The sequence below is a fragment of the Anolis carolinensis genome, chromosome 1 (assembly GCF_035594765.1).
Source record: "Anolis carolinensis isolate JA03-04 chromosome 1, rAnoCar3.1.pri, whole genome shotgun sequence".
NCBI classification, from domain to species: domain Eukaryota; kingdom Metazoa; phylum Chordata; class Lepidosauria; order Squamata; family Dactyloidae; genus Anolis; species Anolis carolinensis.
The window spans coordinates 179468344-179485509 of record NC_085841.1 but is presented as its reverse complement, the minus strand read 5'-3'; the positions used below and the strand labels follow the sequence as shown (position 1 = coordinate 179485509).

At 38.9% G+C, this 17166-nt stretch overlaps 1 protein-coding gene across 3 annotated transcripts in view; it reads right to left on the bottom strand.

The window, feature by feature from the left end:
* The window catches only part of abca12 (ATP binding cassette subfamily A member 12), a 212858-nt gene that overhangs the window by 125020 nt on the left and 70672 nt on the right, over positions 1-17166 (bottom strand). For all 3 annotated transcript variants that reach the window (XM_062960972.1, XM_008113539.3, XM_062960963.1), the window contains exons 6-9: positions 16884-17063; positions 14028-14206; positions 3577-7668; positions 1861-1976 (exon numbers count right to left, since the gene is read on the bottom strand). In XM_062960972.1, coding sequence (XP_062817042.1) covers positions 1861-1976; positions 3577-7668; positions 14028-14206; positions 16884-17063 — 4567 coding nt within the window. The remainder of the gene's footprint in view (positions 1-1860; positions 1977-3576; positions 7669-14027; positions 14207-16883; positions 17064-17166) is intronic.

Sequence of the window (17166 nt, the reverse complement as noted above, 5' to 3'; positions counted from 1 at the left end):
GGCCCTTGCCTCATGCAGGGCTGTTTTTCTCCGTGCCAGGGTCTCTGAATAAAAAGCCAACTTTGGCAAAAAGAATTGCAGCTCCCATTAGTCCTTGGCAGAACTAAAAAAAACTCCTTTTTGGGAAACAAGGGACCCACTTTTGCCCTTTCATTGCTCAAATAGGGCAGTCTCTCCGTGAAAGGGTCGCTTCCTGTGTTTCAAAAGCCAACTTTGCCAAAAAGAACTGCAGCTCCCATTAGTCCTTGGCAGAACTCAAAAAACTCCTTTTTGGGAAAAAGGGACCCACTTTTGCCCTTTCATTGCTCAAATAGGGCAGTCTCTCCATGAAAGGGTCGCTTCCTGTGTTTCAAAAGCCAACTTTGCCAAAAACAACTGCAACGCGTGGCCGGGCACAGTAAACTATAAAATTGTGCAATAAATCTTAGGAAAGGGCAAACGCTCTGCAATTTAGCAAACAAGCAGGGTGGATTGTGTTCTCCCACTGTACCAAATTTGATCAGTATAGCTGAAAAAATGAGAGCAGGAGAGCCCCCGACCCCCCCCCTGGGGCTGTTTTTGGGCGACCGCGCATGCGCGTCCGCCATTAACGAATTAATTTCGAAAATAACGAATTTTCGTTAATTTCGAAAAATTTTGGGGACAAAATTCGTAAATAGCAACAAAAACGAAAAAATGCCCCCTCTAGTTTTGAAACGAGTTTAGAATCAAATTTTTCATGGATCGATCAAGCCTAGTAAGCATGGATGGATGGAACCTAAAAACAAAACTGGAAGATAGCTAGAGATGGACAACTACACACATATGCATATACATGTATAAAAACAGACAAACACATATACATAAATGCAAAATAAATTATTATATGGACTGCAAGCTAACTCTTGAAATGTAGATGCCAGAATCAAATCTGTAGGAAAATTAATCTGCCTGTTCCAGAAATGTTGGGCATCATTTTGTAGCACTTGCAGGAAATGCAAACTGTGCATGCTCAGAGGTTATTGCCGCATTATTGATCTTTTCCAAGTTTTAGGTGTGAGCCTTTAAGACAGAAAAGAAACATTTTTCCACTTATTTCTAATTTTTATCAGTTTCCCGGGGGACTTTCCAAAGTTAAAAAGTAAAATATGTGATCTATTTTTAAAAAACAAATCAATTGATAGCTAGTCCTGGGACAGAAAGAGCTTTTGATGCATCATTGCTGACCAAAAGGTCGGCGGTTCAAATCAGTGGGATGGGGTGAGCTCCCATTGTTATCCCCAGCTTCTGCCAACCTAACAGTTCGAAAACATGCAAATGTGAGTAGATCAATAGGCACCGCTCCAGCGGGAAGGTAACAGCTCTCCATGCAGTCATGCCGGCCACATGACCTTGGAGCCATCTACAGACAATGCTGGCTCTTCAGCTCAGAAAAGGAGATGAGCACCAACCCCCAGAGTCAGATTTGACTAGACTTATTGTCAAGGGGAAACCTTTACCTTTTATCTAAAATGTGAGCAAACAAATTTGTATAACCTAAAATGAAGAAACTTGTGAGATCTACCTAGGGATTCTCTAGCATGTTTTATTCAAACACCCACACACACCACTGCAGCTGTACATTTTATGCAGAAATGATACCAGTCGTACTGTTGCATTAGACTTGGGTGTTTGCTGTGTTACAAGCTGGTGTTATGTGCATCTGCCAGGAACTCCTTGGGTGGGGGGCAGGTTTCAGGGGGCCATGGCTTCCTGGCTCTAGTTCAGGAAAATACTTCTGCCACTGAGAATATTTCAACAGCCAACTAAAATATTTAGCTGTCCAAAGGGTAAAGATTCAGTAAAAGCAAACAAGGATCCCATTAACAAAATGTGTTGTACCTGTCAATTCGCTCTCTTGCTTTTCAGTCACATTCATTAGGCAAATCAAATATGATCTGAAGTCATTATTCGGTGACATCTGTATAAACACATTTTCAAACTCTGCAAAGAGAAACCTGAGACAAGCAAAAGTGCATGGGGTCAGCTACTTAATGTGATGCCGCAGACATTATAACACAGATTTCCAAGGGAGTGCTAAACTAAAAGAAAATTCTGTACATTGGAACCACTGAGGCTCATTCGGCTTAGATCTGGAAACTGGCCCTCACTCCCATTTTTTCCAGAGCCTTTTTTCCAAAAGAAAATTGAAGCATTTTCAGCTTTTCTAAGTCAAAAAAATTCTATGCCTAGCTGTGACACAATTCCCATTAATCCTGGGAACTGGCTAGAAGTTTTGGGAGTCTGAAGGCAACAAGGGCCTATCTATTTTAACTCCTGACTGGAGTAGACCCATTGAGTCAAGTTACAAACAAATCAAATTATTTCATTGATCAATAATATATTGTTGGGTTGTGTGGTTTCTGGGCTATATGGCAGTTTTCTAGCTGCGTTTTCTCCTGATGTTTCACCTGCATCTGTGGCTGGCTTCTTCAAATTCCCTAAAGATGACAGCCAAGAGGATCTGAAGATGCCAGGCACAGATGCAAGCGAAACATCAGGAGAAAATGCTGTTTGAACACAGCCTTACAGCACAGAAACTACACAGCACCCCAGTGATTCTGGCCATGAAAGCCTTTGACAATACAATAAGATATAGTTTTATGATCTGAAACAAATATTATTGATATTTTTCAAACTGTTACAATTCCTCATAAGGTCAAGAGTATTAATAAGGTGACATGTATAACTTTATCTTTAAAGACTAATATTAAAAATAATATAATATTTTTAACATGGGCGAGTTAGGTTCCAAGACTGCTGAATTATTATAATTATTGAACACTAAGTATGATCTGCAACTTCCTCCACCTTCAGTCCCTATGCATCCCTACACTATCTGCCCCAGCTACATTCTCACATTACCCTAGTCCTTGATTGTATGTAGACTCTCTGCCCCTTCCCTGTTAAAGAGAGCATTTCTTCTCCAAATAAGAATTAAATTATGTTTCCATTCATTCCCCAAAGTTCTAGCATTGTAGAGACATTGAAAATCATTCCGATCTAGAACTTTTAATATTTGCTGCTTCTGCATTTCCTTTTTTTTCTGCATATCTAAATGCTCAATTGAAGTTCTAAGTTGATGCAATGCTACACATTTGGGGATTGAAAGACAATTTCATTTAGGAGGTACAGAATTCTTATTTGGGGCATTGTCATCATTGTGTCCTCTGCCTATTTACACACATAACCACACCTTTTGTAAGGTCGCCGTCCCCATGCTGACTCCTATGGTCTAATGACCCATGATAAATGGCCCACCCCCTTCTCAGACCCTGGTAGGAGACTGCATTAAAAACAGGTTTTTTTTAATGACATGTTGTACTTTTAGTCCTTGCCCCTATCTTTTCTGTAATAAATACAGACATAGTATGAGGCAATGAAAAATCCTAATATTTATGCTATGCACTGCCCTGCTACCTAACAGATGCATCTGTGTCAAGTTGCATGCTGCAGTTTTTAATATGTTGCCCCTGGTTGCTATATCAAAAATTGCTTTTAAGCCTATTTTAAAGCCTCTGTACATTTTCATTCTTTCTTATGCAACTGATGACTCACCGTGCAACCAAACTGCTTGGAGGCGGTGCCTGTCTCCGTTGATTCCTAAGCAGTATCTTGTTCAAAAATGTTTCCTCAGTCAGAACAAAAGGATGTGTAACATGATCAAATTCATATTCCACGTTGTTTCTGTTTGAAAGGAAATGTTGATCCAGCCCTCTTTTTAGCTCCTTCAGCAAATCCAAAAACATGCCTTTTTGGACCATATAAGCGTCAGTGGCAAGTACTTCTGGAGCTGACATGTTTTGACCCAGGAGCCTTTCCACCAATTTCAATCCAAACTGTGTGTACTCCTTTTCTGTCAGGTTCCACTGAGATACCAGGCTCCATATTTGTGAAAGGTTACTCCAACCAGAGTCATTCACGGATGGATGTAGACGTTTATTTTGCAGTAGTCTGAAGTAATCTGACCAATTTCTGTAATCTGTTAATTTACCAGTAAAATTTTGCTGATTAATTTCTGCTTCATTGGTTAAAAAAGGATGTACAGTTTTTAAAGGATCATACTTGAGTACATTATCTATAACACCAAGGCCTGGACTTGGGCAAGTTGCATTGCTTGGAGGCAGCTCTTTAGAGATTGCGGTTAGTGTTTCATAACTCTTCTGTATCCAAGGATGTTTAAAATGGAAGAGATTGTCCATTTGGGAAAGGAAGGCTGAAGAAAACTGCAGTGATTTGATAATGCACAACAATGAACTTGAAAAATGTTCATTATTGTTTATGTAAATATTTGCTAATTCTGGCATCTGATCTAAGTTACTTATCGAGAGCTGAAACAATTCAGTGAATGTTTGATTGGGCATTGTTTGGTTTTCAAAGTCCATGGACGTAAAAAGTAGCTCACAGCGGCTTTGTTTTAAGGACTCTTGAAGGGCACCATTTTTAAATAACCTTTCAAGTATTGTGTCAAATAGCTCTTGGGCAGTGCAGTTTTCAGGACTTCCTTTTCTACGGTTCCTAATATCTAAGAAAAGATTCAATGATAAATGCAAGATTTCTGCTATCTGGCTTTCTGCCAGACTACTGTGGCCTAACAAAGATTCAAACTCCTTTGGAAACAAAAAGTGTGAAAAATTGTACAAGGCAGATATTTTGCCTGTATTCGTCTCTTCTGCCAATCTTCTGTCAGAAAGTATCACTATCCCTTGCCTCAATATGTCATGAATTCTCTGGATCGTTTTATTGCTATCATTAGGCAAGGAAAAAATGGCTTCAAATTGGCTGATGTTAAACTGATGTTCAACACTTTCCTGATCTAATAGGTTTCTAAGGATGGTGTTAATTGTATCCGAGATGTTACTTTGTGGGTGTTCATACTTTTGGAGAGCATGAGATAAAATTCTAGTAAGCCTTTCCAGTTCTAGAGAATTAATATCCTGTGAAGATAAATATTTGTGCAATGTATTTAAAATATGTGTGTAGGTATCTAGGTTTCTGCTATCTGCCTTAAGAAATCTTAACTGCTCACGAATGGCAGTTGATACATGCCCCCATGACTTGTTTGTAACATTTTGGATAACTTGCATTATTTTAGCAACATGTGTGGTCAAAGGATAGTAATCAGTCATATTCTGATTTGTTTCACTATAATAATCATTCTGAAATGCTGAGAGCTCTTCCAAAATATCTTTGGTAGTTACAGAATTCATCAGAAAATCTGAAAATGGCAATGGGGTTTCCTGTGTTGCATTAAAATCCCATTGCATGCTCTCGGGAAACAGTGGAGTTGCAAAAGACGTCACTTTTTGGATTGTTTCCAATAGTGTTGCTAATTTAACATTGGTGTTGTTCAAAAACAACCTCTTCCTTATCGCCTCTGCGAGCTTCAGCGCGTCTTTGGTTTCTTCCCAATAAGGATTCATGTAGTAGAGAAGGCTTTCAGCAAGAACATCAATCGGTGGTGAAAAAGTATTTAAAATATTTCCAAGGTAAGTTTTGTAATCAATGTCAGAAGTTGTGTTCAAGGGCAATTTGAATAAACCGAGTGCCTCTTTCAAATTGGAAGCTTTCATTCCCCAACTTAAAGTTTCAAGACTTTCATTGGGAGCTAATGCTGCCACAACAAGGATTAGGGCCTTTCTGGTCTTTTCTAGTAATTGAACATACTGCTCTGTATTTGTCACATTCTGATTAGACCTCAACATTATTGTAACTTCACTGAAGACCTTGGAGAAATTCTCCCATTTTGAATCCTTAGCAGCATTTTTGCTCACTTCTAACAGCTTTGATACAATGGCATTCTTATGGGGTTCCCCGTAAAGTGAAATAAAAGATGCAAGTGCATGATTCCAGACCGATGAATTGCCAGATACATTTGGTACATAAGTTTCTGTTTCATTCAGCATAAAACGGCTCAAAATGTGCAAAGCAGAAGATTCATTTCTAACATCCATACTGCCAAACAATGGTAGTTGGCAGGTCTCATTACTTTGGGACAGCTCGTTAGAGATGGCTGTTAGGCTTTTATGCATCTTTTGTATCCAAAGATTCTTGTAGTTATAGAAACTGTTCAGTTTGGAGAGAAATCCTGATGAAAGTTTTAACGATTTCACAAGACACTGGAATTCATTGGAAAAGTATTTCTTTTTGTTTTTAAGATGTGTATTCGAAGCTAGGAGATCTTTTACATTCCTTAGTGCAGGCTCAAATAATTCAGCAAATGTATGATGGTGGGTGGTTTCGTTTTCGGAATCCATAGAAGTGAAAAGGAGATAGCAGCTGCTGCTTCTTAAGGCCTCCTTTAGTGTGGCATTATTTAACAACACTTCAACGGTTATGAGATGGAAGTCTTTCACAGTGCAGTTTGCCAGCTTTTCCTTATCCTGAATGTCTTCCCTTAGAAAAGGGCTCAGTGTTAAATACAAAAGTTCCAACACATTTTCCTCCACTGAAGAATTTTGCCACTTTGGGGCCCCATATAACTCATGCACAAGCAAGATGTGTGAAAAACGGAGAAGGGTATCGATTTTTGTAATACCAGATGCCCCTGTCAACCTGGAATCTGAAAGTATATCTACACCTTCTTTGAATATTTGGAACAATCCTTGGACAGTTCCATTATCAACTTGCATTAGTGGATTAACAGTCCTTAATTCATTAATGTACTTTTCCTCCAAGTCCTCCAACACATGTAAAGTTTTCAGGATGGTATCTAAAGCCATTGTAACATTGGCCCCTTCAACACCATGCTCCTTCAGTAAGCGGTTGACATATTGAATCAGATGCTCAAGTTCCCTTTTCAAAGGTCGGTCTGAGACATTGTGGGGAACATGCAGATTGTTGTGCAAAATATCTAAAACCTGCCCATAAACAACGATGTCTTTGTCACTCCATTTTTCAGACCTCAGTATTTCAGCAATACGCCAATAAGTATTAAACTCATTCCACAAAGATTCACCAAGGAAATTTTGGATTTTCTGCATCATTCGAGTCATGGTAGACATCAGTAGATAATTATGACTTGTGTTTACATTTGCGATGATATCAAAGATTTCTTGAAGTGTCTGGAGTTTTTCGGGAATGTTCTCCATTGTTGTTGGTTTAAGCAGAAAATTTTCAAATAAAGACTGCACATCTTGAAGAGATGTTAAGTATCTTTCAAGCTTTTCAGAGGTGTAAGGAAAGTTGTGAGAAGCTAGCATTCGAATGGTTTGCCATGCATCTGTTCCTTTAAAGTTAGTTTTATTTGAAAAGAACAGGTTCCAGCTGCTTCTGACAAAGTTGTGGACTTCTTGAATTTCTTTAACATTGGTCATTTTGTTAAATAAGGGCATCACTTTGAAGCCATTCTGAAGCAGAAGAGATGTCAAATTGTGGAGTTTATTGATTTCATGTTTATTTAATAGCTCCCTGAAAGATTTATCTCTGCCATCTTCCATTTGCCACTGCAGGATCTCAGCCCATCTTGTTTTCAAGCTGTTCCCTTCTTGTCTGAAGAGCCCTAAGTTTTTCAGATCAGCAGTACTAATTTTCTCTTGCATATTTTTGAGAAGTTGCAAAATCATGTTCATCCTTTTTGAGAACTCTTTAGAAAGATGACCTGCTTCAAGAGCCCAGTCTTCACTCATGAAATCAGCAGACAATATTTTTCTAAATAAAAATAGAGAAATACAACTGGTTAGAAATTAAAACATCAATTTCTAGAGGAATGGTGATATTAAGCTATGCAGCAAACTCAACAGGCTTTGGACATTTTACATATGAACACAGTTATTATAGTGCAAGGCAGAAGTGGGGAAACTGTGGGTCTTATATTCCTTCAAACAAACTGCATCTCCCAGTGGTCTGGGATGATTTGAACTGGAGTCCAACAACATCTGGAGGACCACAGCTTCACTATTCATGGCATGACATTGAATAGATTTGAGTTGTTTTGCTTTTACAATAATAAAACCACTGTTCATTTTGATAAAAAAACGACTATTTAGACTGCTGAGTGCAATTATAGCCTATGTTGACTTAATCCCATGCAAAAATAAAACATCTTTTATCAAGTATTTAAAAAAATATTGGCTAGTCTATCAGATATTATATTGAAATATGTATTAATAGCTAAACTAAAAAAGTATGGTGCAGTTTATAATGAACACATGTCCTGCTCTTATAAAGGGTGAAATGGAAGAAATATCTGGGCTAAGATAGAGCTGAATAAAAAAACTGGTTTTATCATGAAAATTGAAGGAAAAGGGTGGAATACAAATTGAGTAAATATTCTGAAATATCTGATAGGAGTGGCACAAGCAACAGTTGCACTGGAATGGAAAGAATGCAAAAAATGGGAAATTAAAAAATTGTACGAATATCTAACTGACTATATGCTCCAGGATTATATCATTGAAAGGAAAAATAAGTATATAAATGGAGATCATATGGGGAACTGCATCTCAAATTGTAAAGAACTGATAGCCAAAGTGAAGAGAAAAAGAAAATACAAGGACTAAATCAGACCATATCCATAATCCAAGAAAAGAATAAAAGCCTAAATTGAATCACAAATGTTCCCAGGGGGAGGGGGGAGGAATTGGGGGTGGGAAATAAGGAAGAAGGTATAACTGGAAGACTAGAATGAAATTAGAAAGCTGTAGAAATTGAGTTATACCAGAAATGTATGTAATATGTATTGATCCTTTTTCTTTAATACTGCTGTAACAGTTATACTCTGCTTATACAACAGAATAATTAAAAAAAACATGTTCCATTCTTCTCTTCCTATGTGCAAATGGCAAGGAAGAAAATCATATTCTGTTCTCAATTTCATCCAAACCTGCTATTAAAGTTCAAAACTGTGCAAACCATGGTCAGTCTCAGCTAGGTTTGTTTTCCAAATCCTATTGAAGACTAACCATTGTTCCAGATTTACAAATAACAACAAGCCATGGTTAATTGAAAAACGGAAATGTGCATTTCTCATCTCTTACTAACAGTTGGGAAAGAATGGGTCCAAAGCTCATGGATATAACATAATGTTATGTTAAGCTAAGCCATGGAGTTATTATAGGGTAAAAGCTGGTACATTTTTATCTGGGAGTAAAATCTACTGGCACCGTGCATCTTATCACTGAGGAAATTGTATTATTAATGTTCTATCAATGCTGTACAAACACCAGAACTAATGCACACTCACTTCACTTAATGTTACAATGCACAGATTTGTACATAGATCTGTTTACCAAAACAATACAACGAATGAGCACTCAGATGGTCTAGAAAACTGTACTATTTTTTTTCTATGGCCTCACCTACACTGGTCATTTAATGCAGTCCAAAGCCAGCTTCAAGCTGTGACATTCAGACAACAAAGTGCATGAAAAAAGCCCGTAATCAGTGGTATGTGTCATCACCATCTAGACCTCAAAATGGTGGCTGACTGTTCATTTTGTCCAATTCTAAGCCAGAAACAGCCTTAGACACAAATGAAAGCAAATAAAAAAGGCTTTACTTCGGCCAAAATAAAGATAATGCAATTTAGACAACAGAAAGTACAATCTTGATGATACTGCACGATCTTCAAGCAAATGTAAAACAAAGGTCTTCACAGCAGACAGATAGTAAAGTCTTTGATATACAGGCTTATGAGTTGCCAACAACAGGAGGCTTCAAAGATTCCAAGCTGGATACGGTGCTGGTAACAGACTCTCTCTCAAAAGTAAGACAGTTGCAGCCAGCACTGGTCCCTGACCTTGCTGCTAATTTATAACCCTGAGCTTAGCAGCAAAGCTGACTCTAGGGTGAGGTCTGATGTCTCAGCATTTTCTCTGCTAGCCTGGCTGACCCTCCTTCTGCCACCTTTCTCTCTTCGTCGCTCCAGAAAAGTAGGGATCTCTGCCATATCTGCTATCTCTCCTCCTTCCTTTTCTTTCTCACCAGTTAATCCCAAATCCCCAAATGTTGCCTCTTCAACCACCTGTCCTCCTTCTCCCTCAGAATCAGAAGAGCAATCCACATGTTGCTGCAGTCTCCCATGTTGCTGTAATGGCAGCATACACCAGTTCAGATGTAGTTTAGAAATGGCAGTAGCTGTACGTCATGGGATGGGATCCGGTGGCTCTGTGGCTAAACTATAACTGAGCCGACATATGCCACAAAAAATAGCCCTGTATGATGAGGTCATATGTGAAACAGATCACATGAGTGCCCCAACATTCTTCCACATGCCTCAAATAACTCATGAGATGACATTGTACTATACTAACAACTCCTTTTCCTTAAAGTCCTGTATGATTCCTGTTGTGGGCAACTAGCAGAGGCGATGCGGCCATATTGACTCCCTCAGGAGAACTTGGGAGCCCATGATTCCTACAACAATTCAATATTTTGTTCCTAAATGCATCCAACATTCTCTAGTGGTGTGGGTGCTATTTCTACCATTCCTTTTACCTCCCTTGGACTATTTTAGGTCTGAGAGAGACCGTTTTCTACAACAGAAAGTGACCTAGAACTCACATTTTGACCACTAAGAGTGGTAAAAATGACTGCGGGAAGGAGTGGCCAATAGCCTGTACTTTATCCACCCACTGTATGGTGGATAAAGCCGCCCTGAGTCCCCCCGGGTGAGAAGGGCGGGGTATAAATTCTGGAAATAATAATAATAATAATAATAATAATAATAATAATAATAATAAAAAGAATGTAATGTCTACACATGTTCTTGAAGGCAGGAGTCAACAGCAGTGGTGATTGCAGCCAGTACATAAATTCCCCATTCCTGCCTTCATCCTGTCTCTTTCATTGCTCTCTCCTCTGTCGCCTTCCTTTGCATGAAATGCATGGTTCGTGGCAGAACGTAATTGTTACAAACCTAAAATATAATGAGATTATTAATCACTTTATTTTCATTCAGTGCTCCAGTTCTCTATACAGGCGAATGCCTTCTGTCTGTCTCTTGGTCTCTAATCTGTAAACATGTAGGGAACAATATCTCCAAAGACACTAGTCTCCCACAACTGACAGCCAAGAGTAGATTTTTAAAAGTAGCTCTATAAGTAAGCACAGTTTGGGCAATCACTTTGAAGAAATTCTACATGGGCAGAAATACACATTTTGCTCCTTTGCTGCATTTCCCACCAAGCACACTGGGGGACCCAGAAGGAGAAGGTATGGTATTCTAGGCACACACAAAGACATTTAATTGGCTGCATTATTGATTCTTCAAAGCCTGACTTCTCCCACAACTGGATCTTGTCTGATGGCATACCAACCATAAATTATAACAAAAGACTGATAATAAACAAAATTACAAATTAACAAGCATGCATTAACAAGCAAGCAAGCAACATCATATTAAAAACCAGCATGAGATCCACTTATGGAGGCAAGCCAATAATTCAACGAGGGCAGGCAGGAAGGCAGCTCAAGCCAGAATACCTGCCAGAGAGGATTATTATTCCAGCCTTAGTACTTCCTGGGCAGACCTGCATTGCACAGGTTGGGAACTCAGAAAGTATCCCCCACCCACCCATCCTTGCTTGCTGACTGGCTACTTCTTCTCAGGTGCCAAGCAGGGAGAATGTGGGGGGAAAGTAGCAAAGGGATATGAAGGGATAAATGGTAGCATCAAAGAACGCTCATTTACTAACTAATAACTATGAAAAGATATGGAGAGAAATAAAAAGAGATCTGGAGAAATGGAAACAACTGAACCTCTCTCTATTGGGGAGGATTGCCATTGTGAAAATGAACATCTAACCAAAATTATTATTCCTTTTCCAAAATCTACCAATTATTCGAAATATGAAAAAAACCAAAGGAGGTTTTGGTTTCCCAGGTTTGAAAATTTATTGTGAGGCATGCGCTTTAACATGGATCAGAGACTGGATAACTCTAAAGAAAGAAAAGATATTGACGTTAGAAGGCCACGACCTTAGAGTGGGTTGCATGCATATTTGTGTTATGAGAGAGTCAAGAAGGGAAAAAAATTGGAAACCACTTTGTACGGTCTTCACTGTTGAATGTGTGGAAGAAATATAAGAAAAAAAATTACAGTAAAACACCACTGTGGCTATCTCCAATGGAAGCAAACCAAAGGAGGTTATTAGGATGGACCAGATAGCCAACGTACAAAGATATATGAAGTAACAATTACACAAATTTGAAAACACATGAAGAGATAAAGCAAAAATTTAATATCACATGGCTCCATTATTTACAAATTAAAGAATACTATAATAAGGACAAAAGTTTGGATTCAATCACAAAGAAGAATTTTGAGATAAAATACTTTTAACAAAGAAGAAGCTAATTACTAAAACCTACAATAAACTGCTGGAATGGTCTACAGAGACAGAAGGAATAAAAACGTGTATGATCAGATGGGCAAAAAATATAATAACTTTGACCAATAACTTTGAATGGGAGCAAATTTGGAACAAAAAATTGAAATACACATATGCGACGGATCTAAAAGAAAATTGGTTAAAAATGTTCCACCGATGGTACATGATGCCGAAAAAAATAGGACTGATGTATAAAGGCGCAGAAAGAAACTGTTGGAAATGCCATGACCATGATGGGAGCTTCTTCCAAATGTGGTGGTTTTGTAAAAAGGCCATGAATTACTGGAAAATATCCACGAAGAATGTCAGAAAATCTTAAAAATGAAATTTCCCAAAGCACCAGAATATTATCTATTAGAATTAACAGATAAAGAGATGACCCTTGACTTGAATAAAGATATTCTATTCACATATATGAACACTGCTGCCAGAATCACCTATGTGAAATATTGGAAATCCAAGCAGATACCTGGAATAGAGGAATGGAGAAGCAAACCGCTAGACAAAATAACCTCCCTTATGAGAAAGAATTCAGGAAACCCCATCAAACAAACTGGGAAATTATTGAGGAATATTTTTAAAAAATAAAAGAGTGATAAGAATAATAATAAAACTATTAGATAAAGAGAAGGGAAAAGGCCCTCCAGGAATACTCTGGGAAGGACTGGAAGGGAAAAAAAATGAATAAAACCACCAAGGACTAGAAGGAAGTTGAACAATTTTATTTTTATTTTTTTCTTATTTTTGTATTTTTTTATTTTTTTATTATTTTTCTTTTTCTCTTTATTTCTTTCAATCTTTCCTATACTTACTATTGTTCTCAATCTTTCCATGTCTAGAAATACTTCATAAAAATACTTTAAAATGGTAGCTTTCCTGGAACCTAAAATCTGCAAAATATTTCTTTTCTGTCCTGTAAAGGTTTCCCCTTGACATTAAGTCTAGTCGTGTCCGACTCTGGGGGTTGGTACTCACCTCCGTTTCTAAGCTGGAGCTAACAATGGAAGCTCACCCAGTCCCATGGATTCGAACCACTGACCTTCTGATCAGCAAGTTCTTCAGCTTAGCAGTTTAACCTGCTGCACCAATCTTTCTGCCCTAATATACCTTAACAGTTTAGTATCAAGGGTAGTTTAGAAATATAAGAGGGCAGATGTAGGGAAGAAATTATCATGAGAAAGGATATTTATTCAAATAAAAATAATTGCTAAACAAAAGAAACCAAGTTTCTCAATTAATGACAAAGAGGAATACATAAAATCATGAAGCAAATGCATTTGGATCAATTTTCCATTAGTCACAATTTTTTCAACTGTCCAGTTTTTATGTTGTTTTGAAATGAAAGGATGGATCAATGTTTGCAAAGATTTAGTTTAGTAGTGCTGCACAACAAAACCATTACAGGGTGTGTATATGTGCACACACACATAGCGGTATGATGTGTTTCTCCATTTCATCCCAATGCTTGATTTCCCTGACAATATTCACTGGCCATTTGAGAACTTTGGATGAAGTCAAAAGTTTTCAAGGTACCAGCCCTTTACCGAGTCATTGGAGCAGCACACTTTCATTTCACACTTCCCTTTACAACAGTCAAAGCTACCCATCATCATTGTCAACAAAATGCCAGGCACCGTGATTATGACAACAGTGTACAGCTTGCCTTTTTTTTTTTACCTGCTTGTGTTCTGAAGAGCAGCAACCATGTCCTTCACACTGATGATACCTTGTGTGGTATCTGGTATCAAGAGAAGTGTGCTCCATAGAGATGTTTCATTCTGCACTTGCGAGACAAGCGAGAAGAATGAAATTGTTTCCTTGACAAAAGCTACCTGGTACTGAGGATCATTCTGTAACTAAGAAAGGGAAGACAGAAACATTGAAAAGAACATTCTTGTGTGCATGCGAGAATAAGAAGCAGATTTAGACATTTCCCCTGTACTGCTAAAAGTTATGTAATGAAGGAATGATCTTCATTTTTTTTTCTTTTTCTTCTTCTCTACATTTCTATTCTCATAAGAAAATGTGGCTCCTTATATCTAGAATTTTAGTCTTGCTGAGCAGCTATGTGATGCTGACTCTCCATTACTTTATGCAACACTTAAAGAAATAGCTCCATTAGGGATGGAGTCACCCAATTCAGTAGTCAAGGTGTCACCTCTATGAACTTCCTCCCAAAGCAGACCAAGGACCTCATCATAAAGGCTGCCAAAATTGCTACACATTGTGGAATTTGCCCCAGTGGTACAGTGAGTTAAACCCTTGTGCTGGCAGGACAGATGACTTGAAGGTTGGGTTGCTGACCAGAAGGTTGCCGGTTCAAATCCAACCTGGGGAGAGTGTGGATGAGCTCCCTCTATCAGCTCCAGCTCCATTCGGGGACATGTGAGAAGCCTCCCACAAGCATGGTAAAACATAAAAAAATCCAGCCATCCCCTGGGCAGTGCCCTTGCAGACAGCCAATTCTCTCACACCAGAAGTTACTTGCAGTTTCTCAGGTCACTCCTGACATGAAAAAATTGTGATTCTGATGGTGCACATCGGGGGAACCCATTGTCCCAAACTTCGCATCACCTGAATCACCAAGCTGGGCATTTCATGAGGGGAAGTGTCAACCATCTGGCTTCCCCCTATTATTCATGGCAGAACACGGGAAGCCTCTAGTGTTACCACTGCAGTGGCATGCTCTACTTATTTTTATTTACAATATTTATATCCTGCCTTTCTCTACGCTGAAGGGGACTCAAGGTGGCTTACAAATAGCACCTGTGCAGTGCCTTGGACATAACACAGACATTAATAAAATTATTAATATTAAAACAGACATAAAAACATAATTAAAATATTTGGCTACCCCTTTAAACATGGAGCCCCACCAGAAGTAGTTGTGTGCCTTGTAATGGGAGCCAGCGGACTCCGTGCTAAAGGAATGGCCAAGTAGAGCATGTCACCGATTCTTCCCGTCTGATGAGGTTATTAATCACAATATTGTAGCTAAAATACCATAACTTTTAAGTATCTATATCCTTCTATCCCTCCTTGATCCTGAGATTGTGCCCCCATTCCCTCAAAATTGGAGAGGTGAAAACAGCCTCAGGGTTGCTGTTGGTCATTTTGCCATGTTTGGAAGCATCCACTTCTTTAAGTCCTTTAGAGAGGAACAGATGGTCCTCATTCTCTTGTATGATTTAGATGTGACTTGCTGGTAAAACATCTAGGAAGTCACTTTCATTTAAAAATAAAAGGCTTCCCATGGATTTCAAACAGCCTGGGGTGTAAAATGTGGCAACATTGGCCTCTGTAATATCAGAGGGCATTCTGGGGATCAAAAATGTATTTGTCTTCTAAAATTGGGTCATGCTCCCCAAAAAAATTGGTGCTCTTCTGGTAGATAATACCTTTATAAACTACAGGACCTCATCACAAAGGCCCATGGATTTGCCATGCATTGTGGAGAATCCATGGGCTCCTGGTGGAAGGCGTGGAGAAGCCTTCACTCCACATCCTCCATTGCACAACTTGTCTTTTTCCCCTCCCATGGGGAGAAGTGTAGCTGCCCGGCTTCCCTCCATTTCTGGTAAGGCAACACAGGATGGCTCCTGTGTTGCCATGGCAGTGGCATATGCTGCTTGCTCTCTCTTTTCTGGACAGAGCCTGACCGGAAGTATACGTGTCATATAATGAGCTCCATGCTGAAAGAGGAGAACAAGTGATAAAGGATGTGCCAAGTAACCCATCTGATGAGGTCAAAAGAAGATACAAGCGTGGGACAGAGCCGACCCTAGGTATTTTTCAAGTGTAGATGAACAGAATTTTGGCGCGCCCTCCCCAAACCAATCACTGAAAAATAAAAGCGTTGGATAAGCAAAAATGTTGGATAATAAGGATGGATTAAGGAAAAGCCTATTAAACATCAAATTACATTAAGATTTTACAAATCAAGCACCAAAACATCATGTTTTACAACAAATCAACAGAAAAAGCAGTCTCGACTGCGCCCCCGTATGTTTTGCGCCCGAAGCGACTGCTTCATTCGCCTCATTGTTGGACCGGCTCTGGAGTGGGAAGGAACCACTGTTTGAAAATTAGATCAAACAATTTAGAATCCTCTGATGATTTGTGGAAAGCTCAACTCTAGGCTCAACTGGGTTTATACACCCGTATCTACCATCCATAGATCAAATGTAGGTCTAAGATTTCTAGCTGAACAAATCCTGCAAAGCTTTCCTGTCTTCAGCCTTGACCATGAAGAGGATGGCCTTGCCTGTTTTGCATCTCTGTGAGATAAATAGCACTCTTTCTTCCTTGCTGTGCTTTTCACTTTGTGCTATGGGAGTTCCTGGAACATAAAGAAAGCAACATCCCTCTGAAGAGTGATGCCAGCTGCATCCTGCATGGTGACAATGCAAACCCAGTTGAATAGAGAACTGCAGTGAAGGGAACCTAAGCAGCTCGATTAGGGTCATTGCTTAGCAACCTTTATTTCAGCTACAGAAATATCAAGAGAGAGAGAAAAGAGAGCTGGATACTCACTTTAGACATTTGATTTCTGAATTCCTGAAAAAATGACTCCACAAGAGACATATTGTTGAAGCAAAATGTCTGATAGATGTTTCTTCCAAAGACTTCCCAAAGGAGACTCTGAGCAGGTACATTTGTTGTCATAGCTTCACAGAGCTCTGCTTTAAGGTCTGCTACAGATGATTTTTGCTTCTATAAAATAAAATTCAGCAGATATGTTGTGCAATAGTTGAACAGGTTTTGAAAAGTCAAATTATTATTATCTGAAATGCTTTGAGCAAAAAATAAAGCCACC